We start from the raw sequence: 26,286 nt of genomic DNA, 5'->3' as shown, positions 1-26,286 counted from the left end.
AGATAGGCAGAAGAAGCAAAAATATTTCAAAATCATCCAAAAGTGTAGCCCTTGATGCATACCTATACGCTTAAGATGTTTGTTGCAAAAATACACATAATATGTCATCCGTCCGACCTTCCTCCAATCAAAGACGTTTCGAACCTTACACCTTATCGGATTGTAAGGCCAAAATTGTACCAAAATGGTCACTTTTGTTGGGTTTGTATCCGAATTTCGAGATCTTCTACCCCCTAGCGTTGATTTTGGGAATTGTTTTAAGTTTGAGGGAATGGGTTGCTTGATTGAATTTTGAAATGCATAGGATTGAAAATCCGAATCCAGATGGGTATTTTCATCACTAAATATCTCAGGGGCTCACTTTTGTGTTCATTCAGTAAGTGCCACAGAAGACAAATAATTTTTAAAAGGTATCTATACAATAACAAAAAAAATCCTTTGCAAACAAAATCACAGTAGGTATTTATTTAATAAAAAGATTGATCATTATTGAAACTAAATTGAAGGCCGCCGCAGCTTTTCCGTTTGTTTCTGCAGAAAGCCAGGGATTTCTCCTCATTTTCTGTCTAACTAAGCCTCAAAACTCCTAGAACGGAATTCAGGTGGCTAAATAATTATTGCAAATAAATTTCTTAGAAAAATAACCATAAAAACAAATTAATAATTACGCAATAAAGTAAAAATTGTAACAAAATGTCCACTAGGTGCGCTAAAATTGTCTGCAGACTTGTTCCGTCGGGGGAAACGTGAAAATGAAGCTCTGAATCGAGTTGCCAATTAGAGGGTAAGTGAAATTACGTATCATACATTTTGTACAATTTACAAAATAACTTATGTAAAAAAGATTCCAGTGTCCTTTACAATAAAAAAGGGTACGAAGCGAGTTGAATGGGCAATCCATTTCTAATTGGCAAAAAAGGCTTTGGATATTAACCTGGTTGGTATATCGGATAAGGCTACTTTTATGTGATATTTGATTTAATAATTTACAAATATAATTTGCTAATTAATGGGTAAAAAAGGTAAATAATACATAATGTAAACAAAGAAACGTAAAAATTATGATGCTTTTGAGGTCTTCGGGCTTTCTGCTCGAGGAGTGGATTCTCCGGCCATCGGCTCCTGCACAGAAAATAATAGAGAGGGTTCGTGTTAATAAACTAGAAACTATGAAAAATTGACGCGAATTGTCAAAGAAAAGAATCAGCATTCTAACACATGTAAATAAGACCTATTTGCAAGCACGGCTAATTCCGTTGGTAAGAGCCATACACATCAGAGTTTCATGATGAGTTTGAGGCATACGGAGTAATGGGCATGAGGGTGAGGCTTTATTGGGTAGTGGCCGCCATGAGGCATACTCTAAGAATTGAAGGCGTTTCGATTTATCTTGTTTCGGCCCATTGCACTGTGTCAGATTGAAATCCAATGATCTAATTCGATAATCGCCGAGTAAATTACTCTGATGTCTGAAACTTTAGCTCCATGGATTTACTTTGTTGATGAGCGATCCATGTATTGGTTTATTTGTCTTACAATAAGCTTGCCATACCAAACGAACAAAAGCAATTCCTGTAAGTCTATAGCCCTGGATTTCCACAATTTAAATCTTTATGAACAATCGATCTCAGACGGGACAGCCTCCTTCGATGAACATCGCGTGTTTTACGTGTGTTAAATGGCCGTAACGCAGAGTTGCCAACTCGTGCGAGAATGGACCACTATAGACAAGGTACGAATTTAAGCAATCTGATACATGTTCCTTACCCAGAATTTCGCGTAGAACTCGATTAGCGCAACAAATATTACGGAAACTAGCTCCTAACGAAGATATTAACGATTTTATTTCACATTGGTTACGAGGAATTGAGCTGCCCGCTCACAAGAAACTCAAAGCTCTACGTGAGTCAAATCGTGCACTACGACGGTTTCAGAAAGCTCCTCAATCGAGCAATGTTCATTTCCCACCATGTGTTGTTCACACTATCGGCAATTTGCTATAACTGAGCCAAAGCGTCAAAATTGAGGTTGCCAGATTTTTAAATCGCAGATACTGTCATGATAACGTTTAGCGCGCGATGTTAATCAAGTAGAGCATTGAGTTTTCATGAGCGGGTGGTTTAAATTTACGCATCAAGAATCATTAAGTATCTTCGTAAAGAGTTGATATCGGTAATTTTCAGTGTGCGCATCGTGTTTTACGTGAAATTTTGGTTAAGAAACATGTATCAGAATGCTGAAATCCGTACCTTGTCTAGTGGTCCATTACACCTGTTAACGGATCGCTAACCGGCGGACTGATTATTGAAATTGATGGACAAAGCTATAGACAAAGAAAACATAGGGAGTATGGAGTGATCCTATTGGTTGAAATGGGTGGTTCCTATCGACAAAGGGAGAAAATGATAGACTAACTGTCGGGTTTCTCGTGAGTTGCCGTTAGTTAGTCTATTACCTATCTCCTTTGTCCATTGCAACCACCCGCTTCCACCAATAAGATCTCTCCGTACCTCTTTTGTCTCCTTTGTCTATAGCTTTGTCGATCAATTTCAATAATCAGCCCGCAGGTGACTAAACAGCCAATAAGATTTTCATCGAGAGTCAAAGAATGGCACGCGGTGGATTCTAAGACAAATACTTTGTAATCATCATATTATTCAGATGCGGCTACGGCTGGGATAAAAAGGCCCTCGGACACGAATCTGAAAACAGCCGACTACGCAAGTTGTGTGTTAAGGAATGGACTTTTGCACGATTGTACCTCTAATGCATACTTTAACTTAACTTGATCTCTTGTGTGCAACGGATCCAATGAAGCCATAGTCAAAGTAAAATAAAGGGAAATAACGCATACTTACCATTTCTAGCATTTCTAAGACCATTTCAGAATTTAGTCTGCCAGTTTGGGGTGGAACTTGAAACTCCATCATGTCTTCACTGACAGTGTTTCTTGCCGCTAAGAGCTGCCTCCTTTTATATCCAAGTCCCAGAGGCTCGAATAGCCAGTCACTGCAAAAAAAAAAAAAAATCAAACCGAAATTAAGGAACAGTTTTTTACCTCATAACAGCGTGTAATAGTGCAATCAAGCGCAGAAAATTGTGGGTATCGACGGTGTAACTACCAGACTACGTATCTCATTTGTGGTATTTCAAAATCTCCGCTCTCATTTTATTATTTTTAAAAAAGAACAAAGCAATATCATTCAATGAAATTTTTATAGAGTTTTCTTCGCACGAAGAAGAAAAATCACGGAAGTTTTAAAGCATTGACGCTGAGTAGTTTTCCAATTAAAAAAGAAAGGTAGACAGGAAGTCTGCAGTGTCGAAAAGCGAGACACGTGGTCTGGCAGTTTCACCATTGATATGTAAATTCGAGAACCGAATTATGGACAACGGGTGAATTGGCCGCTTGACTGGAAAAAATCTTCCGTGGGTGAATCCGCGCTTTTATTTCGAGCAAAAAAGATCTGACGAAAAAGTACGGGAATCTTGACCGTGATGAGAGCAATATTAATTCTAAGTATTGAAGCAATAACGCTCCACCTGATGCTGTGACCATGTTAATCACGGAGATAGTTTTTTATTCTTCATATAAATCGCGTCTTCCCACTGCCGTAAGGGCGTATCTCAATTTCCAAGGGAGCCCTGTGCTCTGTATAACTCAGTGCTTTTCGGGGTCCTCGTAGAAATAAAGTTATGCCCTCGCACACTGGATCGAGTCCATAGGAGAGGTCGGACAAAATTTGGAAATACTAAGAGTTTATAACTCCGTTTGTACACAATGGACCACTAGACAAGGTACGAATTTCAGCATTCTGATACATGCATCGTAACTGAAATTTCACGTAAAACACGATGCGCGCAACAAAAATTACCGCCATTAACTCATTGCGAAGATATTTAATGATTCTTGATGCGTGAATTCAAACCACCCGCTCATGAAAACTCAATGCTCTACGTGATTCACATCGCGCGCTAAACGTTATCATGACAGTCTCAGCAATATAAAAATTTGGCAACCTTAATCTTGACACTTTGGCTCAGCTACAGCAAATTGCTAATAGTTTGAACAACATATGGTGAGAAATGAGCATTGCTCGATTGAGAAGCTTGCTGAAACCGTTGAAGTGCGCGATTTGACTCACGTAGAGCTTTGAGTTTCTTGTGAGCGGGCAGTTCAAATTCCTCGTAACCAATGTGAAATAAAAACATTAATATCTTCGTTAGGAGTTGGTTTCAGTAATTTTCGTTGTGTGAATCGTGTTTTACGTGAAATTATGATTAAGAAACATGTATCAGATTGCTTAAATTCGTACCTTGTCTAGTGGTCCATTTTGAGGTTCGAAAAGTGGTTCCATTGGTATCCTCGTGAAATTTTCTCCCGAGTGCATCCCTTGGAATTTAAAGTTAGACGGGATAGACAGGAAAATTTGCAGTTTTAGTCAAAAATTTTATGTCCAACCCCTCTGATCGACTCGATCCTCTGTGCGTCGGTGGGACGACAATAAGTTAGGGAAGGGAAGTGTTGGCGAACCCGTACACGGAAATCAGGGATATTTAATGGGAATTTGATGGACAGTCATGGGACTTTTACATTCTGGTAGAGTCTAAACTTTGTATTATTGGATTTAACTTGGAAAAATAGAGTTTTTTTAACCTCAATTTCATTTCATTTATTAATATAATATTTATTAATTTATTTTGAATTCAATGGAACGTTTAAGACCGGTTTACTCCTTGCATGAAGAACGATGCGAAAGCACAGGTTAGTAAGTCTTATGCACTGACGCAGACGCCAGAGCTAAGAGTTACTTTCTCCAGTTCTCACCTCCATGTATTTTTCTCCCCATTTTTATTTAAACATTAATACGTGACTAGCAAGGCTTATATTTTTACGCCCGTAACTATTTAAATGCATCAATGCTCTGAACTAGGATTAATCTTAAATTGATGTTAAATACAATTCTTAAATTAATGTTAAATACAATTTTCAAACTTATATCCAGTTAGAATGGGCTTCGTAAAAGTGGGATGCTTATTTATACCTGGATGGTGGAAACTGACTCGTTGATGCTTCACCTTGCAACCAGTCCGTTTGACCCTGTAGACAACAGAAAATGACAGCACATGAGCATTTGCTAACTACACGGGAACACGTCCGTTTCCAGAGGAGCCTCAAATTTATTATAGGCATAAATATTCCAGATCTCATTCGGAGATGGCATTTACCGGTAGGTTTGCTGCCTATTCAGCGAATTTGAAGGCGATTTATTGGTGGTCAAAATCGGCCGATTTGTTTCCACAAGATTACTGAGCGGGATGAATATGTGGTTTTCGGATAGGTGACTATTCGCACGCTCCGGTAAGTTTGTTGCCCTTACACTCAAATTGAAGGCGAATTTCAAGAGGATGCCTTTCGGATGTCATTTACCAACAAAAGCACAAATCATTTACTGCTTTAGTTAGTGCGTTCAGCGGGGTAACTATACGTTTTTCGAGTAGCTGAATATTTGTACTCCCCGGTAGATTTCGAGGGCAACTTTAAGCGAACGATATTAATCGATATATTTAAATGGCAAATAGCAAATCGAAATTCCCGCTCGCTTAAAAACCATTATCAATATAAATTATATTATACAGTCCAACCGACCATTAAAAAAAACTTAGACGCGAGGCGAAAACTAGAGCATGGGTTAAAACACATTTTGACGGTGTTAGTCGGCAATTGCATAACTCGTTTGCGGTGTCTGAAAATCTCCGCCTCTGTGTTATTATTTTAAAGGAGAACATATTGGCATCATTCCTTGAAGTTTTTGCAGAATTTTCTCCACACAGAGAAGAGAAATCACTGTAGTTTTAAAAAATTGCCGTTGAGTAGTTTTTTTAAAAAATAAAGTATGACAGGAAGTCTGCGACGTCGCAAACCGAGTTATGTGATTGCCGACTTACACCGTCGATTTCCTTCCTCTCATGAAACAAAGCACTCCTAGACTTGTCTAAAGAAAATTAGCACACAGGAAAATTCTTTCGTCAAAAAGTTCACCGAAATTAGCTTAGTGTTCAATTTGACTAGAGTAGACTTCGGGTTTGGTGAGCGAAAAATGTGAAATGGCCCACGCAAAAAAACGCTACTTCTTCTCATATGAATTGAATTTGGGATGTTCCAACCGTATTCCATCGTATTCTGCATACAATTACGATAAGAGAACGTGTGGTGTGGTGCCTCATTTGGTACCGGTCTAAGGGTCCAATCTTTGTTGATAGTTGTTCATTCAAAGGCACCAAACAACATTGGTTTCTAAACGGGGTAACAAACACCAATAATTGAGCGATTTCAGTGAAATTCGCGGTAAAACAAGGAAATAAAATCACATTTTCAGTCCTTTTCATTCCAAATTTTATTTTTATGTCCGCCATTTATGGATCTAGGATAACCCAATGAAAGCTGCGAATGGATGCGTCGATGAGGAGGGAGGGGGAGGGGAAAGGACGAGGAAAGAAAATGACGGGTAAAGAAGGGAATAAAAATTTCCTGGCAAAGCACATTAAGTTTGCACTTTGTTTAATCTTTTGAGATAGAGAATTTCGTTAAAAATGCATTTTTACCTGGGAAAGATTGACGGGCTGCGAGAGACTCCTCCTGGGAATTTTGGTGAGCGGAGACTGATAGTCATGAGGGGTTAGGAATGTCCATGGGTCGTGGATAGGGTCACTGGCACTTGCGCTTGCCTCTCCACTCGGGTCTCCCGTTTGCGAACTCCTGAAAAATAATTCCAAAAAAAAAAGTTCGAGAATTAAATTAAATGTTGGAATGATGCGTTATCCTATTAGCATTCGCTGTCAAAAAAGGTTTAGAAAATCATAAAATACAAAAAGAGCTCTCATAAATTTTTTTTAACAAAACTTTCAAATAATTTAACTGAAGACATTTTTTTAGATATTATTTTGACCTTATGTGTCGTTTCTTGTCGACAGTTTTTTTTTTTTGTTTAAGTTAAATCCGTGTGTATTTAACTGACGTTCAGTTAAATCCGCACGATTTAACTAAAAAATAACCAAATTTTGCCGACAAAAAACGACGCTTTAAGTCAAAATAACACCTCAAGAACTTTTTTTTCAAAGTCCACTTGATTTTATTTCTACTTTTTTTCTGGTCTTCAGAGGAGCCAGAAAGTGTGGTTCCAAAATTGCAAAATGCAGTCCTTTTAGAAGCATCTATCTGCATAGGCGAAACAAATGGCACACATGATGTTTCTAAAATAAGCCAGAGTTTGAAGTTCTTAATTGCAAAATGTCGTTTGTGGCCAAGGGACTTGATAAAACTATGTATTGTGTTCCCAAGAGAGTGGCTACCGATTACAAACCTGCTGGGCTCCGTGGAGAAGAAATGAGATTCATTTTGAGGAACACTTAAGCTTCGTCTCACGCTTGTTGTTCTAGGTTTCGCCTCGGACCAAGACTGCTGAAACAAAAATAAGAATTTCCCTTCACTACTGAGGCATTAACAGACAGTTAATGACCGAAAGTAGTAGATAAAATACAGTGGCGTGGCGTGCTTTGCGATATATCGATTGATCTGCCATTAAACCAATGAATACGTATCGATAAACAGAGTGTCCGCAACAAACATCTTAATAATCGATTCTATACCACAGATTGTAATGAGGAAATATCAATAATCGATCACTCTAGGAACGTAACTCCATTCCAAGGTTGCAAAACTGACTCAAAAAGTTCAATTTTTTACAAGAATATGACTGTCCGATTTCTGTCCTAAATTCTGCTGATTTTCGTATCAAATCGTAGAAAAATTCGAAAAACATTCGGTTCAGCAATAGCATCCGGCAGTTTCTTAGTAAAACTATAATTTTTGTGTGACAATGGAGTTGTGTTCTTTCGTCGGAGCGACGATGAACTAGACAGGGTTTGATACAAAGCATTCCCGAACTCGTTTCTCCACTAAAATTTTACGGAAAATACACGGTGGACTCGTTTAAAATTTCTCTGTTTAACATTACATTGAATATTGAGTGCATTGTGTTTTTCGTGAGAATTATTATTTAATCTCTCGGTTCGAAAACGAACCGTCTTGGAAAAGTGATTTTTTTCAAGAAATGATAAAAACTGTGTAACAGTCAGAAAATGAGTGTGGTTCTATGCAGACAAATGAACTTCGTAAAAACCCCAAGTTCGGTCTTTTGTGAACTGAGAGATTCAATCGAAAGACAGTTTAAAGCAAATAAACTGGTGGTTGTAGTTCTAAGACAAAATACAAGGCTTTCCGTTTACCTCTCTAAATTCCGTGGAGGAATGGGTATTTTGCTGCCGCAGCAAACTTAAAATCAGTCTTATATCACGAGCCATAGTTTGTTCCAAACTTTCCAGTTTACTGAAAAAGAGAAAAGATCATGAATACAAATTAGTTGTCATCTTTGAGAATCGTCTAGGTATTCATGATTTTGAATTTTAGAGACAGCGCTTTTGATGGATTAAGCGCATCTCACCTACTTCTAACAAAACGTTGTGAAGCCAGTAACCACAACACTTTCTCTACGATACAGGCAATCACAAATGGGTAACGTGAAGAAGAACATCTTTAAATAATTTTTTTAAATCGATTCATTCGCACGTTATTTTTCTCGAATGTAGCAGAGAGGGCATCTAATTCTATCTAATTTGGCTGAAACATGCTAATTTGGTGAGTGGTTTTCACTTATCAATTCTTCTCTACGCATAAAAAAGAGCAATATTATGTCGAAAGGGGAGACGATAGTCAGTTTAATGGTTTTAGAATGGCTGAAGAGTGAAACTTAATCCATGAGAAAAAGCAAGTCGACGGTAAAACTATGAAACCATGGATCTTGATTGCGGTGCTTGAAAGTTTCCATTCATATTTTATTTTTTCAAGGAAACTCTACTCGATGTTCTCGCCTGGAATTTTTAGGAAACATGGTTGAAAGAACGAAAAAAAATCAAACAAAATTTACTTTAAACAGATGATCAGATCTCTCCTAGGAAAATAAACTTGACAGGAAATTTGCAACATCGAAAACCGAGAGAGATGGCCTGGTACTTTCACCATCGAGAGGCAAATTGATCGCATTGTCTCTTCAAAACTCTGACCTTGCCAAATTTCTGTTGATAAAAGCAAATTTTCATTATTATTAAGAATACTTCTCACGGGAATGTATTCACAATTCGGTCTGAAAAGTTAAAAAATTTCACGAGAAAACATCCGAAACTTCTCTCAGAAATAAATGCGTTTTTTATCGACAGATCTGTGGCAACGTCCAAGTGCTCATACGGCGTTTTTCCTTAGCACGGTATCATACTATCTGTTTGCTCAAAACTTGATTACTTCCGATTCCTAACTCTGGGCGCTATTCCAGCTTGACGCGCCTTCATCTTTGAAGATACTCCACGTCTCACCGTAGAGTTGGTTTAGTTGCTTGACCGAGCCTAACCTAGCTCTTGTTGGTACTTTCCATTATTTAACTCAGTTAAACGACTGCCTCCACATTTGAAATGCACTTCACGCTCTGCCGTGGAGTTGTTTTAGTTCCTTGAGGCAACCAAACCGATTTCTTGTCAGGCTTTTTCGTATAGCCCTATTTAAGGATTGTTTGAAGAGCTGTGGGCTTACCTGGTGAGTTTGTCGATCTTGAGATTAACATCGGCGGGGGTGGGGGCGGGGGCGGGGGGTTGTCGAGCACCGCAGCTTGCGCACGTTGGGAGGCCGCTAGTCGAGGGCACGAAAGCGGCGGATATCACAGATTGGCATCCTGCAACTGAATACCTCACAACTTAGAACAATTTACAAAGACCTACTCTACAAATAGGCCAACGAAAAACGAGTTCCAAGTTGCGTATTTCGAGCTCCCATTTAAAGGCGCGACGTCGGGTCATCCAAGATGGCAGCCGCGCAAATGGGTCCGGCTTCAGGCACACTTTTGACCTCGCGTTCCATCTGGCGTGATCCACAGTATGTGCACGCGTACTGATAACGAAGGAAGTAAACATGAACTCACCGGAATCTTCCAATTTTTACGGATATCATGACTATTTTGACGTTAATGATAACCCTGCCGAAGACAATTAGTCAAATCAGGCATTTTATCAAATGCCTAGGTCGGTAGTCAAATTTTGACAGTTTACGGAATTTTGTAAAATTATGCCGAGGAGTTCACGGGTTTTCAATATTTTGGGAAGAATAACGCTTCAAATCCACGAGCTCTCCTTGTCCTTCCTTTTTACATGTTTTTGGTACATTTAAATGTTACAATTTTAAAAATTCTATTTTTTATGACGTGGTGAAAATTTCATGAAAAATGTGCATTAGGATCTTAAAATCGCTTAAAATACTTTTGTATGCTGCATATTTTTGAAGAGAATTCTTTCTTACAGGAGCAACGAATTATTTTCTTTAAAATTAGGGTAAAAAATCATAAGTTAAATCTAAGTAAGAATATTTGACTATTTGCCTAGGCATTTGAAAAAATGCCTGATTTGACTGTTTGCCCTCGACGTACCTAACAATGATGTTGATGAAAATTACAAGATTCCGATGAGTTAGTGTTCACTCCTCCCGTTATTAATGCACGCGCAAAGCCCATAGATCGTGCCGGAGGGAACGCGAGGTCAAAAGTGTGGCTAAAGTTGGACCGATATGCGCGGCCGCCACTTGGAATACCCGGCGTAGCGCGTTTAAATAGGAGTTCAAAATACGCAACTTCAAACTCGTTTTTCGCAGATTAATATTGTTTAAAAAATCGGGGAATATTCCATTTAACTACTAGCATTGTCTCCTCCTTTTCAAAAATCCAAGAATTAGTAATTACTGAAGAGGCTCATTGCATGACAAGTAACACGCGGATGCTTTACATTCTTTCACCCGCGTTTAAGTCTCTCAGGATGCGCGCTTATACAGAGAAACAAATGGGTGAAGTAAACCATTTTGGGTAGAACCTTCCAACAATAAAGAATACGGTATTCATATCTTCTTATTTACGGTAATCTTTCGGGTTTTCTGTATTCTAATACGGTATTCATACATATAACGATTCATCGAAATTTTCAAAAAAATCCGCACGACCGTTTTCATGTAAAAAACTAAATTGCCCAATTAAACTTGGGAATGGCTGATGCGGCTTGGTTACTTTCTGCTAACGCGGCTTCGTTTATCTCTGACAATACCTTTATTGAGAGGCTCTAATTTTGAAGGGAAGATTTACCAGCAGATGAGGAGAGTGGTGCTTGGCGAAGGGAATGTGTAGAGCTTTGAGACTGGGGGGTCATGAACAAGGATGAGGCAGTGGTGACGTTGTTTTTGCTGGGCATGTCCTCTGGGTTCAGCGGTAGAATATCCTCCCTCGACAATGGCTGCCCATCGAAGCTGCCCATATCCGAATGCAGCAGCCCTGACTCTGAAACTGATAATCCACAAAAACCCAATCAGCTAATGGCCGCACCAGCGCTTATTCGAGTATCATTCACTCTCCCTCTAATTTTATCGTACATGATTGGATTTAGAGTAAATTAAAGCGAAAAAATATAGATGACGAACGGTTCACTTGCACATTAATTTTGTTTTATTTGCGTATTGCATTTCTCATTTTTTTTTTCATCAACGCAGTACATTGGTTTTAAAACAATGTGTCTGTTGCACGCAATAGATACGGGCAACTGAATACACATGCGAAGGGTGAATTCGCTCAAAATTGGACGTATTTCTGTCAAACGGAACTAAGCGCCAATTTGAGTTCCTTTTGAGGAATTTAGAATGCCGGATAGCGCGTTCTGTCAAACGGAACTAAGCGCCATGGAAAAGCATTGCGAGTATAGGACGGAATGAGCCCGACGCCTGGTTCCGCCGCCAATCCAAGCCCCCCTCTACCTTCCTCCACATCTGGCGCTTGGTTCCGTTTGACAGAAATACGTCCAATTCACGTTGAGCACATTGAAAAAGTCTGAAATCCCCCCTTTAGCGGGCAATTTGCGAAGTTTGTGACACAATTTTTCAAATTTACCTCGTATGCGGGCAGTTTTTCTTGGTGGCCGGCAGTCTGCTTTGCCCGAAGAGAGACCTCACCTAGGTAAACAAACAATCTCACGAACTATTTTGAACTCACCTTGCGTAAGATTTCAATGGATTCAAAGCTTTTGTCTTTGCAAAATAAATAAAGAAAAAGTAAAGCAACGCTTGAAAACGGTTGAAATCAGACAAAAGAAAAAGTTGGTGAAATCGTCTTTTTACTCAGGTTAATTTTTCTCAACCTCTGCCTAACAAATCTGGTCGGCGCTGACTGCGAAAAACTTCCTGCAGACGCGGGAAACTTGAAGAAAATTGTTACAAACTACGCAGATTGCGCGTTTAGGAATAAATTTCAGACTTTTTTGACTTTCCCTACGTGATTTTCGTGTGATTTTACCCGTAAAAAGTCTATTTATTCGACTGTATCTCTTCTGTGCAATAGACTTATTTTACCGGAACGCTTTCGGGCACGTAGCCCATCGTGAGCGAAAAACGTGATTGATTGGGATCCATCGGCGTTTATCGCTAAAGATGGGCTACGTCCCCAAAACATATCCGGAAAAATTCTTTTAAATGAATGAGCAAGAGAGTCGTTGATCATTTATATTTTTTCTAGCAGTTATGGATGACGGTTTTTACGAATGAGTATTCAAACGTCTTCGTAAGGGGCTATTTAAGAGGGTTGCGGTGGAGAACTGATGAGGACATCTCATACTTTATATTCCGTACGATTACACGATAGCATGTATTTTTCCCATCAATGCACAACATATGCTTTCCTGTCCAGACTTGTGTCACGAAAGTCAGGATACTGTCATTGACTGAACCCAGGCTTATGAGTTTTCTGGTGCTTGCTTTAGGTATAAAAATGGATGATAAATTCATGCAATTAGAAGTTTAGTCTTGTCATTTTCACATGCAAAAAAACTCAAAAACGCAAGGAGGGTTGGGGCTTGGAGGATCGCACCAAAGCTTTTAATTTCGTTAACTTGAAAGGGCACTAGAGGGTGGTGTTCCCAGGTTCATCTGGATCAAAGCATGGAAGTGTAGAGAAGCAGGAAGGAGCATTTTATACTATACACTATCGATTATCTCACTGGAACATGTTGTCAGTTATACTTTGATGCTAAGCATAAAAGGGACGCTAATAAATGCATAACGTTCCAAGGGACAAGTATATTTGATCACAAGGTGGAGAAACGGTGCTGGGTCCACACCATTTCGCGGGGAAACAAAGCCAAGAAATACCAAAAATTAAAATTAGAGTCAAAAATAAATTTTTAGAACTCTAATGCGCACCAGTATGAAACTAAGGGGGGGGGGGGAGAGTGTTCAGCTCAGGCAGTTTGCAAAGGAATGTTAAGTTGGAGTCACGCCGAGAGATCTTTACCGGTTTGGGCCTTATTAGACCTCATCAGAAGATCACACTCAGCAGTGAACCCAAAAGGTAAAGACGCCGGTAAAGATCTCTCGGCGTGACTCCAACTTAACATTCCATTGCAAACTGCCTGAGCTGAACACTCTCCCCCCCTCAGTTTCATACTGGTGCGCATTAGAGTTCTAAAAATTTATTTTTGACTCTAATTTTAATTTTTGGTATTTCTTGGCTTTGTTTCCCCGCGAAATGGTGTGGACCCAGCACCGTTTCTCCACCTTGTTACATACAGTTTCGGGCCCCTTTTTAGTGTTTAATTTTTTAATTCATATTTGATCACGTTACGGTTCGTTGCGAGAGGACAGGAAGACCAATTTGCGATACGGGAATTAATTTTTTATTCGCGGTGATATAAAAAATGGAACCTCAATTGCGGTGTTTTAAAATTTCCATACCATCTTTAATTTTTAAAAAATATATTCTGGCCACTATTGCGGGAAACTTCTGAAAATATTCTTGCGTGGACGAGGCTAATGCCCTCAAATTATTTTCAATAACTGTGATCAGTTATCATTAAAAAAGTAAAATAAAACAGGTAATCTGAGACGTCACGGCAATCTCACCATCAATTTTGACTACGATATTTTTCCATAAATAAATCTCATTTCCTCGTGTTCTAACTTTAGAACTTTTTCCTTTGAGTTAACCATTTGGGCTTTCACTCACTAGTAGGGCATAGGATTCATATTTTGCCCCATTTTTTAGGGAGTTTATGTGACAGATCAAACTCTTAATTTGATTACAACCAGACTCTGGGACGATTTATTGAGCACATATCCTTCGAATTCAGCTCAGAAGCAGATGTAAAGCTGTTCTCGAGTAATTTCGACCTCGGTTTATACAAATAAAGCATTCAGCCAGCGATTGAAAGTTAAATTTTAAGATAAGCCGACAAAATATCGGTGTTAGACTTCAAATAAGGCCTGAAGTAAATTTTACACATTTAGGAACGAAAATAGTCGCTACGATGAGCTGTTGCAAGACAAGTCATCTTTACAAATACTAGTAGCAGCTTAAACACTGAGTAATAAAAAATCTTTAAGAAGATTTTTTGCACATTTATAGTGACATTTAGGCAGGAGGTAATTTAAGTTAGGCAGTATGCACTTGGAGCGCTCATAACTCACTTCTCAACGGAAGCCGGGATTGTTCAAAGGGTCTATAGTGTTCTACGTGAAATTTTGATGAGATAACACAAAAAAGCAGCAGTTTTAATGAAACTGCAAAGCTTTCAGCCCACAGAAATGAAGGTTGCAGGCGAGGAAACAGATCTTCAGTTCACTTAACCGAAATTTGTTTTAGTCATACTATAATGGAATCGGTTTCTGTTAGACGGGCGTAAGTCCAAAAACTCATGAGCCTTAGCGTTTGTTGATCACGCAGAACGCTAGGGCTCACGAGTTTTGGACTTATGCCCGTCATAAACAGAAACCGATTCAATTCTGACTCTTCACGAGACTACGGTTACCTGAATCGAAGTTCGGTCCCTACAACTGGAAACTTCGAGTATCTGGACCGAAAAATTTAGCGTTCCATATGCACTGAAGTTCGGATATTGTATTCGAAGTTTTTTTCTCCGTCAAAAAGTTTTACAGTGTTTGATTTCCAACAATGCTTTGTGGTTCATTAGTTTCACGATCCAGAGAGAGATATACAGTTGCTATTTGCTTGTCTCTTATTTTTATTATTGTGTAATTTATTCCTTTTTTTATGCGGTGATCACTTACTAGGAATTTGATGATCGAGAAGTGGCTGGGTCTCTTTCGAAGTATCGACACTCGTCGAATCAGGCCGATGTCTAACGTTGTTCGAACTGGAAGAGAGCTTCAGTAGAGACTCTAGTCCTGAAAAAGGGTACCAGGTCGGTTTTGGGCTAAAAATTACGCATACGCTAAACAAGGTGACAACAGTAATGGCGTCGAAATCAGCGTCCTCAAATGCTGTGGTTTTTCGACAGTTTTTAAGGCTTCGCTTCAACACTAATTTCGAACGGTAGCACAGGCCTACTTGTATCGAAACTTTTAAAAATACTCTTTAACTTTGAGTTATAATGGGAGTTTTCATAGATTTACTGGAAGGAAAATACTCGTACTTACAATTAATGCAGGATAAAGGGCCGTAGAGTCAAAAATATATGTAGTTAGAGGGAAGTATAAGCGAGGCTTTGAAGTATTTCTAGGGACTTTGCCACAGTTTGTGAAGCGTTGGATTCCTACTTTCGACAGTTGGTCAGGGAGTAGGTAAGTCACTCTAATTTTCTCAAAAATTATAAGAAAAGCTTTATTTTGCTTTACCAGGGATCCAGTGCGGTAAATTCACGAAAAAAAAGAGTGAGGGGTTATCTTCTAAAGTTGTGGTGATACTCCAATTAGTTGGATGATATGGGCAGCTGCAATTAATTAAGGTAGTATCACAACTCAAGTTGGTGTTGTACCGCAACATTTGGGTTAGTAACCTAATGTATTGGGATACCACCATAATTGATTGGAAATATCCATATCATCCAACGATCTCGGGCTCTTTTTTCCGTGTTTTACGGCAAGTTTGGTGAATTTTACCGTAAGTCTACTTGATTTTTGGCACAGTATACTATACAGTGAAGATTATGTGAAATTTAGTAGTATTTATTGAATTTCTCAAAGTTTTCTCGCTCAAAGAATTTTCGTGGGGAAAAAATGGGGCTACTTATTCTCTGGACGATCCCTATACATGGGAAAAGAAATTAATAAATACAATTTTGAAGCGTTGGGTGTAGGTAGGTCTGTACAGATATCAGCCGCTCAATTTTCCCTCAGAGGCAACGTTCGTTCATTGATCAAAATTACGATGTTCAATCAAACCGATTCCCTCATGATTAAAAGAGTGCATTCAATTTATATCTGATGAAAAGCTTCATGTGAACTTTCCTTTCCTTTTTATTTCTCTTTATTCGTAGCCTGAAAAAGGCGGGCTCTGTTTTTGTAACATTTAAAGTGAATAAACTAATTTAAATAGAAAGTATATCCAATCAAGTCTCCGCGTTTTTCCTGAAAGGGGATTTTCAAAGGCGAATAATCGATGGTCAAGCGTTTTGGAAAAGGGTAAATTCAATCTTCGCAAAATGTTAGTCATGTCACATTCTTTTGAGGCCAGAAATTGAAGTTCTCTGGTAGGAAAAAAATTGAGCGACGTACGACTCTCAACTTCGATTTATTGATGGATAATTAATTTTGAGGTGTGATAAGTAAAAGGGATTACCAAACTTGTAACGGGATTAAATCAATAGTTTATTAGTTTTCAAACATGATAGAACAGGGAATAACTTTTGAGCTTCTTCGTTCGATAGCCATGTTCATGAACTGAGTCTTTCGATTGAAACGACCGGTTTCAATCAAACTGAAACGCGAGGGTTTATAATATCTGTTTTGTCACTTTGATACTTGTTTCCGAAAAATTGAAACATTGCGTGCTCATTTTGACATTTGTCAGAACCGCTCAAGACAAATTTCGCTTTGTCTAAACACATTGCGATTGATCTGGGATTTTTTTGATCAAATCAAATGTATTGCTGCTCTTATTGATGAAATATTCGTGCGTTCATGGTGTTAAGAAACAATTTAGAAAATACCTGCATCCGAAAATTTCTAATCCATTAGTTCTAGGTAAGTAATGCATGCATTTGTACAGAAAATGACCGTGTATTTGATGCAGAATAATGAATGACCCTCATTGAAGACGACAGTATGGACAATAGCAATCAGGAAAACGAAGCGCTCAAAAGTTCTGATTTAATTGGGAGTCATTAAACGTCAAGGATCTCTCATCATGAGATTTCAAAAACATAAGCTGGTCTCTACGTTGCAGAGCTTCAACTAATGCAACCAAACACTTTCCATTACGACAAGAAATGTTAGTTGTCACAGATACTATTTTGATAGGCGTAATGGGTCAGTTGCGCTGATCACAGAATCACCGTGTTTTGTCTCTTGATTCTTGTAGAGTAGCTAAAAATAATAAGATCTGTGTGCAAACTGCAACTTTGTACTTTCATTATTAACCGAGATATCGCCCTTTGAAAAGTCGGGTTTATAACGTCATCCACCGCAATAGTGACACCCTTGGTTTCATCCGAGTTTCACGTTAAGTAACCAGCGGGTCGATTATTGAAATTGATAGACAAAGCTATAGACAAAGAAGACAAAAGGTATTTGGAGGGATTCTATTGGTGGAAGCGGGTGGTTGCAATGGACAAAGGACGTGGGTGATAGACTAACTAACGGCAACCCACGAGAGACCCGATACTTAGTCCATCATTTTCTCCTTCAGTCTATAAGAGCCACCCGTTTCCACCTGTAGGATCGCTTCGCACTCTCTATGTCATCTTTGTCTATCACTTTGTCTATCAATTTCAATAATCAGCCCGCTGTGCTAATGTGTGTCTCCCTGACTGATAAAACCGAGGTAGAAGAAACCAAAGGTGACACTACCGTTCAAAATAACGAAAAATTAACATCTTGGCTGATCTTAATTTCGAGATATCACAATTTGAAATTTTCAAAGTAAATGTAAGTTTCCTACTGATTTTGATCCGCTCTTTTATTTATTTATCCATTGAATCGGTGTTGATCGATTCACGTTTTTATTTTTCGTTCGATTTATGTCGACCGAAACATATCCTCTCGTTACATGCAGACAACCTATCATACTCTTTTTTTTTTAACTGAACAATTCGCCTTCTCCTACGTCTACAGCAATTGCTGTTACGAATATGTTGTGCGTGCCGATTTCAGCGCATTACATACTTGACTCTCTGAAGGCGTTTAATGTACGATAGTAGAGCACCCTGTTGGAGAACCACAGAAGCGAGATTGAATGAATCGCTCAATCCTTGCTTCGTTCGTTCTCCGACGGATTGCACTACTATAGCTCACATAAAACGCCTTCAGAGAGTCGAGTATGTAATGAGGTAAAATCAGCACGCACAACATATTAAGAACAACAATTGCTGCGGATGCAATTGAAGGCGAATGTTTCAGTTAAAAAAAAGAGTATGATAAGTTGTCTGCATGTGACGAGAGGGTATGTATTCGATTGACATGAATGGAACGAAAAATAAAAACGTGAACCGATCAACACCGATCCAATGGACAAATAAATAAAAAAACCGGTCCAAATTAGTAGAAAACTTGCATTTAGTTTGAAAATTTCAAAGTGCGATATCTCGAAATCAGGATTATCCAAGGTTTTGATTTTTCGCGATTTTGATTCCACACGTATCATAGACTCACCCTTTGCAAACCGTTTTTAGGTACATTATTGTCGACTTTTGTTTTTTGCTGCCAGACCACTGTGCCGAAGGGGGACATCTCGATGAAAAAAGAACGTAGAAAGTTGCTGTTTGGACAGATCTTATTATTTTTAGCTAATCTACAAGAATTAAGCATCAAAACACGATTCGGTGACCCATTAATCAAATCTTTGTAGAAAAAAAGCATGCTAACATAACGAGAAACTGACTAGTAAACCAGTTTTTCTGTTGTAATGAATGAGACTTTTCTTAATAAAATGCGACTCTCGTTTTCCGACTTCCACCATTTGTATTGGAAAAATACTAATTCAGATAGGTCCATTTCGTTTAATGACATCCAATCAGGAGGAGGAGATGGTTGAAATCAACACTATAGATTCTAGTCAAGGGGCTAGGGGCCAAGAATGCACCCGGAGAGATCTATGAAGCGAGAGTTAGAAGTCGAGAAGAGAGATAAGACTAAATCTAGGCTAGAATAGACTTACCCGTGTGGCTAGGGGCCTCCTCGTCGGTACAACTATGTTTCGAGGAGATTCCATGCAATCGTATATCAGTCAGGCTACGTTTCAACTGGTTCAGCATGCCTGCTCAACACACCCGATCCGTCAACGATATTAAATCTTAATTCTCAACCCGGATCAATTCATACAAGCTCATCTTCGGTATCAGAGATGTTATATTTTAAAGACCCATACTAGCAATCTAAGCTATGTAAAAATTAAGTTTGGAAGTCAACGCTATTTTTCGCTTAATGGTGGTTGCGATGAGCGAAAACTCCAATAAAATTTGCATGCGAGCTGATTATTGACATTTCTAGATAAAGCGAGACAAAGAGGACAAGGAGGAAACGGAGCGATCCTATTGGTTGAAGCAGGTGATTGGGCTACGCTGATTCGCCCCACAGAGCGTGGCGCCACACTACAACTCCGACGAAAAATCCTAGATTGTCCCCACAGAGTGTGGCCCCACACAAGAGAATTTCTTCAAAGTCCGAAATGAAAAAATGCTGTTGTGTGGGGGCCACACTCTGTGGGGACAATCTCGGATTTTTCGTCGGAGTTGTATTGAGGCGCCACACTCAGTGGGAGGTAAATGATAGACAGACTATGAGTGGGCAGCCCACAAGAGACCCTTAGTCTATAAGAACCACCCATTTCAACCAATAAGATAGTTCCACACTCACTATGACTTCTTTGTCTATCGCTTTGTCCCTCAATTTCAATAATCTGCCCGCAGATGGATTTATAGCTCCAAAACGCATCCCATGGATAAAACCGATGTCCAGGTGAGTACGCGGAAAATGTTTAAAATTGTTAATTAGTTTTATTTATTGACTTGTATAAATCCCAGGTGAAGTTTTTCATAAAGGATTTCGTGCAAAGTAGGCTCACTGAGAAGAAAGTATCACGGTCCCAACTGTACTCCTAGCTGATTTTGGCGCCAGGTATATGGCTAGTACTAGCCAAAGATATGGTTGATCCAACCGCACTTTCGGCAGACTCAACCGTGCCTCTGACTGGTGCAACCACTCTTACATCTAGTGCCAAAACCAGCTAGGGTATACTTGGGATTGTGATACATCACTGAAAAAAAAAAAAAAAAAATTAGATTTTACCACACTCTGACACGGTGATCCGAGTATGGTAATTAACAGCAAATTGTATGGTAGCATTTACCATATTGTAGTAAAAAATCATCTGAGTTCTGGTGAATACTACTATAATTCTGGTCATTTTCAATATATACATGTAGTATCACCGTGTAAGAAATCAAGTAGACTTATAGTAGCCGTTACCATTTTTTTTCAGTGATTTTTTCATGCTGGGATTGCTAAAAGAATTGCGAAACTCTAAGGTCATTAGTCATCATTAGGCTAATAATTGTTGACTTCCGAAAGAAATTATTTCACTTTGGGTGAGTTGGCAATCTAGGGTCTCTAAAATATATACAGTCTCTGTTCGGTAACGTTTATCAACCGCAGAGGAAGAGTTTCGAAACGATGCTCAAAAGAAATTGCACTGTTTCTTAGTCATAAAAGCTGTGAGGTCTAAAATCATAGGTTGTGGGCACCATGCTTCCAAATTCAAAGAGAAAATATCAGGAAACCGAGCGTTACCGAAGAAAATGAATTTTTTTCCAATAAAAATAACGTATCAACATCGGACGCTTTCATACGAAAAGAGACCCTACTTTGACATAGAAAAAATCGATAGAGATAATATTTTCTGAATTTTTTAATTATCAAGTCCTTTAATAAAGAATTCTAGTCCGGGGAAATTCTTCGGAATATGTTATTAAAAACAACGTTTAAATGAGAGGAGGTTTTCTGTAAAATTAATTTTCTGCAAGGTCTCATATTTTACAAAGCAGAGAGCCTGAGGTTAATTTTAGTTGGTACTACGTGAATGTCGATGATTTCATAAGAGAAATTTTTAAATTATCTTTTTCTGCAGCATTACGCTTTTCGCGTAAGGACGTTAAGTTCAAATGCGAGCGGTTGAGAAAAAAAACCAAGCGGCGCTTTTTCTTAATAACTTTTGCTTTGCATCATTCAAATCTCCGAAGGAACGAACCTTTACGCTCTTCTGCTCAGTAAACTCATTTGATCACATAATAAATATATGTACATAAGGGATTATGATATTCACGACCATTACCTGTTTAAAGGGAGCTATAGCAAGATCTAGAGAAGGCTTTAAGAAAAGAAATATTGGATTAAAAAGTGTGTTTCAGCCGAACAGGGTCAAAATCTGAAAGATATGGGGTTCTTTCCGTGCGAAAGCGTCCAAAACAGGAGCAAGACAAAGAGGAAAATATGGAAATCAAAGGCTAAATTTTGAATGCTCAGAACTAGAGTCCGCATTGCATTATCTTTCTCACATGCTAAAATCATGTACTTAGCATTCAATTCAAAAGCAAAATTATGTAGGATTCATTCAGTATTGTTTTTGGGTAGCTGGGGGATTTAAAAGCAGAAAATCTGAGGCAGGAAATTTATGTGCAAAGTCACGCTTTCGGAATGGCAAGTTCAATAATATTTACTTTCTCGCTTTCCTTGCGAGTATAGGAAGTAGTTTTTTTCTTAATTGTAATAGCATGTGTCTGAAAGCTATTTAACGTTTGCATCGTTGCAAAAAATAAAATATAAAGTATAGATACATATTTAAAAATATAAAAGGAACATCATCTGTCGGTAAATTTGTGCTACTTGTTTCTTGCAACTAACATGCTTTTTCTAGCGTCCACTTCATGATCATACTTAGATTTTCCTAACAGTCCGCAGAAAATTCTAGAAACGTAAAATTGAATAGGTCGCGAAAAGAGATAATAATGAGTTTAGAAGTCTATAGTGTTTCTAGTTATCTAGAAATTTAAGAGAGCTTTAATCTAGAGATTTACAGCTTAACCCACTGTCTTATTACTTATCTATTGTATATTTCCCGGAAACTTTAGGCAATAACGCAGCGATTCGATTGGTCTGAGTACATTTTGCCAGTCATGCCTGTGTGAGATCAGTAATGATATTGCCTCTCATACGTATAGCAACCCTTCAAATGCTGTCCTTTTTTCCCATTCTCACCTTTGAGAGGTTTTTCGATCTCGGAATGGTGAATTTTAAATAAATCAGAGATTTTTATATTTTTGGTATACATTAGATTAGATGCTTCGATGGAAAATCTAAGAATTCTGTTGGAGTTTCATTGAATCTCGTGTCATGTTCTTAACGTGTGAATTTATTAAAGATAGTTTTGATCGCTGACTGCACGATGATCTACTGTCCACCATGCCAAGGATTAAAACGCCGTATAATAATTTGATGCTATCAATGTTATAAAATACGAGATTTTCGGAAAACTCGCATAGTATTTATTCCAATTTTTTGGGAACTTTTTGTATAAATAAGTAAGGCGGAGTACCGGCATTACCGAAGGATAAAGTGAGTAATGTGAAAAAAAACTGGCATTACCCAATGACTTTGATATAATGTTGGAATTTACATGATACCATCCGAAAAATATTCAGGTAATAATACCCCTGACAGTATGCGTGCACTGAAAAAAAAATTGTAGAATTTACCATTCCTTCTCGCTGTATTTCACACAACGTGAAGGAAAATTCTACCACTCTTCAAGTCAATTCTGCCAGAGGAATGGTTACCTGTACCAGTATATAGTAACGTTTACCCTTCTTCTGGCAGAATTGACTCTAAATTGACGCTGTGTGATATACAGCGTGAAGTAATGGTAAATTCTACCAATCTTCTGTTTCAGTGTATTATTGTGCAGAGCGGTGGTGACGCACGAACGATACAGCGCTGGTTTTCATTTTTGCCAGGGAAGAGTAGTTTTCTTGCCCATCTAATACGCTGTGACTGTAAGTTGATTTCAACTCGAGGTCGATTTTTGAATGTCCTCGATCGATTGATAGCATTGCTAAAATAGAAATATATCGATGGAGGTCATTTCCTAGCGATACAACAATCAACCAGGAGGTCACTTTTTGATAAATGAATGATGAGCCCATTCCGGCCAGAGTCACTTTTCTTACCACGTAAAAGAAAATCAATGCTCGACTCCACTCTATAATTGATGAAACCGGACTGAAGAAAAGAAAATTCAATTTTGTGCGCGGTTTCCCTTGAATATTTGATGTTGCCAATATAGCGAAAAACTTTCACACTTCCAGCGCCCAGTAGGAAGGGTTGTCTCCTCAAGGGTCTCCCTCGCGGTGGAATGGTCCTTCAAGGTGGAATGGTCCTTCAAGGTGCATGGTACTCCAGCACTATGTAAGACGTTTCGAATTGAATGAATACAACCTGGATTTTGTGATCTTTCTTGTGATAATTTCTGAACATGACATCACGTTGTGGCGTGTCAGGTATTGTATTGGCACACTAAATTTGACTGAGACACATGAAACCATGAGACCATGGTACCGAAAGTACGTCCCGAGCGAATACCGAAAACCATTTTGCCTTTCTACTTGCGGCACCTACTTACTTAGACCGTATTTCGAAACTCATTTCAGAGTTTTTTGAAGCAATTTTTCATTTTAGATACCTGACGTGCCCCACCGGAGTTCCATGCACCAAAACTCTGAAGAAATGTTCTAAAATCCAGAAATTATCAACTGATCGATCGACTGTAGTAAATCGCACTCTAAAGTGAGATTCGCGTAACTCCATTCCAAAGTTGCAAAACTGGCTTCAGACAATTCAATTTTTCACAAGGATGTACCTACTTGATTTTTCCCCCAAAAATTGTCTAATTTTTGCATGAGATTAGAAGAAAAATGAGGAAAGTTTACAGTCAGATATTTCCAAGATTCTCGTAGAAAAATTGCTATTTGTGAAGGAAAGTTTGTCAGCATCGAAATGCAGTTACGCTCTTTCGTAGGCATAAAGGAAACGGCGTTTGAAACTTGAAGCAGATAGGAATGAAGACTTTAAAAAACTCAGAGACAAAGAGATCTTGATTTGTAATTTGATATGATGTTTGATTCGATCTTATGCCGGAATCACACGCTGAATTTAGTAGCTGAATACGGAAGTTGACAGTCATCGCTCAGCACCTGAAGAGTTATTTTCATCCGGATGTGTATCAAATCATTTCGAATAATTCAGACGAATCCGACATTATCCGATGGTCGCTGAGAATCGTCACGCGACACGCGCAAAATTCAGGCATCGGGCCGATGACTTCCACATTCAAGCAACAGTCAGCTCCCACATTCAGCGTGTGATTGCGGCATAAAGGTCTAGATACACACGGCGATTGATCGCCGCGATTGAAAGACGAAAGCCAATGGAGAGCCTTGATTTCGATCCATTGACGTCGATATATCGAAATCAAGGCTCTCCATTGGCTTCCGTCTTTCAATCGCGGCGATCAATCGCCGTGTGTATTTAGGCCTTTAGGGAATAGTATTCTTCATTCGGCTCATGGATACGTACTTCATCGGTAAAGATTTGGCACAGTTTGACGGCTTATACGGCGTTTTCCCTTGACATGGCGAAATCAGCTTCTGCACCCTTTTTTTGGTGTGTATGTGTCTTATACGAATTTCGCTGCTTTAGTTATTCCAATGATTTCATGTAAAAGAGATTCGACGAATTTTGAAGGGAACTCGATTGCGAAAATTTGAGACTTACGGCTCTCTTGGCTATGACGGCAGTGATGAACTGTGTAATTAATTGGAAGCGCCCACTCACCTGAAATCGAATTGAAGGTCGATGAGCGGGGCTGGTGTGTGACACCTTGTTCTTTGAACTGCAGATTCATCGGCGTCACGTCCTGCCCGGCTTTCTCGGTGGTGAACTCCAAGATTCCATGGCCGCTGGATCTAGAAATTTCCAAACGAAAATTACACTAGGTACTAAACACACTTACAAAAGCTCTGCTACAATCGCACAGTGTTACAGTCAAGATAGCAGACATTGGATCGGACTAAAGCATTAGATAGAATTGTAATTATTGTGAAAGACACCCCCCCCCCCTTGTAATTATAAATACTTAGGTAGTTATTTCACTGATTGATCACTTTGGCAAAAAATGCAATACATTTTCGAGCGGGTACTCCTAGTGTAGCGGAGATGGCAGGGATATTTAGATACTTAGGGGAGAATCCCCAAGGGATGGGCTCCTTGGATGCCAACGGAGGCAACCCTTGGGGGTTAGGCCTCTTAGATGCCAGTGAGGGCAGCCCTGAGGGTTGAGTTCCTTGGATGTCAGGTGGGACAGCCCCCGGGAGGTTGGGCACCTTGGAAGCAAAGGGGGGGCCCCTAAGGGTTGGGCCCCTTAGATATCAAGGGGGACAGCCCTAGTGGGTTGGACTTCTTGGATGTCAGGTGTGGCAGCCCCGGAGGCTGAGCTCAGTGGAAGCCAGGTGGGATACCCCCGTAGGTTTTGTTCCCTAAAAAACACGTGGCGTATTGCTGGAATTCGTACCCAGCTGCCTGGGTCAATAATTCGCCTTCAATTGGCTGGCTATGCAAAATGACTGTCGTGGCGCACGAATAGTGGTATCAGAATTTCGGATTAAAATTACATAGTGGGTTGAAGGCGCTCTTCTGTATCGTATCTGTGTGACCCTGTACGACGATGCGATGTTGATGACTAGAAATGTCTTGAATTTTGGAGTCTTCAATCGAGCCGTAATTTTGAAAAATGCTCAATGGACATTTTTGCACGTTCCGAGGGTTTTTTTTTTTCTGTAAGTCTTATTTTAAAAAAGAGAGTCCAAACGCTCGGTTCAAATTGTGTTTTTTCAAGTCCTCGTGCTTGGGTCATCGTATTCTAATGTAAGACTGAGAGAGTAATACTGGATAAAAAATGTACGAACATTTTCTTGTGAATTGATATGTTAAACAAAAATACTGGAATATACTTTCTTCACACTATCAGCCACATGGTCACTCAAATTAATAATGTTTTTTTCTTTATTCAAGAAAGTTAATATGCATTCAACATTCATGATATATATGGGTGCCTAAATTTAGCAAAAAATATCAATTGATACAAATAGCAAAGACAT

The 26,286-nt window shown here is 39.0% G+C and overlaps 1 protein-coding gene across 16 annotated transcripts in view; it reads right to left on the bottom strand.

The window, feature by feature from the left end:
- Nucleotides 1-434: 434 nt before the first annotated feature.
- The window catches only part of sei (potassium voltage-gated channel seizure), a 380,532-nt gene continuing 354,680 nt past the window's right edge, over nucleotides 435-26,286 (bottom strand). For 13 of the 16 annotated variants that reach the window (XM_019055545.2, XM_019055548.2, XM_019055550.2 and 10 more), the window contains 11 exons: nucleotides 24,965-25,095; nucleotides 19,239-19,337; nucleotides 15,194-15,310; nucleotides 11,232-11,429; nucleotides 9,644-9,788; nucleotides 8,290-8,389; nucleotides 7,365-7,462; nucleotides 6,607-6,760; nucleotides 5,046-5,101; nucleotides 2,859-3,009; nucleotides 435-1,122 (listed from right to left, as the gene is read on the bottom strand). In XM_019055545.2, coding sequence (XP_018911090.2) covers nucleotides 1,060-1,122; nucleotides 2,859-3,009; nucleotides 5,046-5,101; nucleotides 6,607-6,760; nucleotides 7,365-7,462; nucleotides 8,290-8,389; nucleotides 9,644-9,788; nucleotides 11,232-11,429; nucleotides 15,194-15,310; nucleotides 19,239-19,337; nucleotides 24,965-25,095 — 1,312 coding nt within the window. In that variant the 3' untranslated portion in view covers nucleotides 435-1,059. The remainder of the gene's footprint in view (nucleotides 1,123-2,858; nucleotides 3,010-5,045; nucleotides 5,102-6,606; nucleotides 6,761-7,364; nucleotides 7,463-8,289; nucleotides 8,390-9,643; nucleotides 9,789-11,231; nucleotides 11,430-15,193; nucleotides 15,311-19,238; nucleotides 19,338-24,964; nucleotides 25,096-26,286) is intronic. The other 3 variants (XM_019055549.2, XM_019055552.2, XM_019055553.2) reach the window with 3 other exon arrangements.

This window comes from Bemisia tabaci, chromosome 5 (assembly GCF_918797505.1).
Source record: "Bemisia tabaci chromosome 5, PGI_BMITA_v3".
Taxonomy (NCBI): Eukaryota; Metazoa; Arthropoda; class Insecta; order Hemiptera; family Aleyrodidae; genus Bemisia; species Bemisia tabaci.
This window is presented reverse-complemented; position numbering and strand designations above follow the sequence as displayed.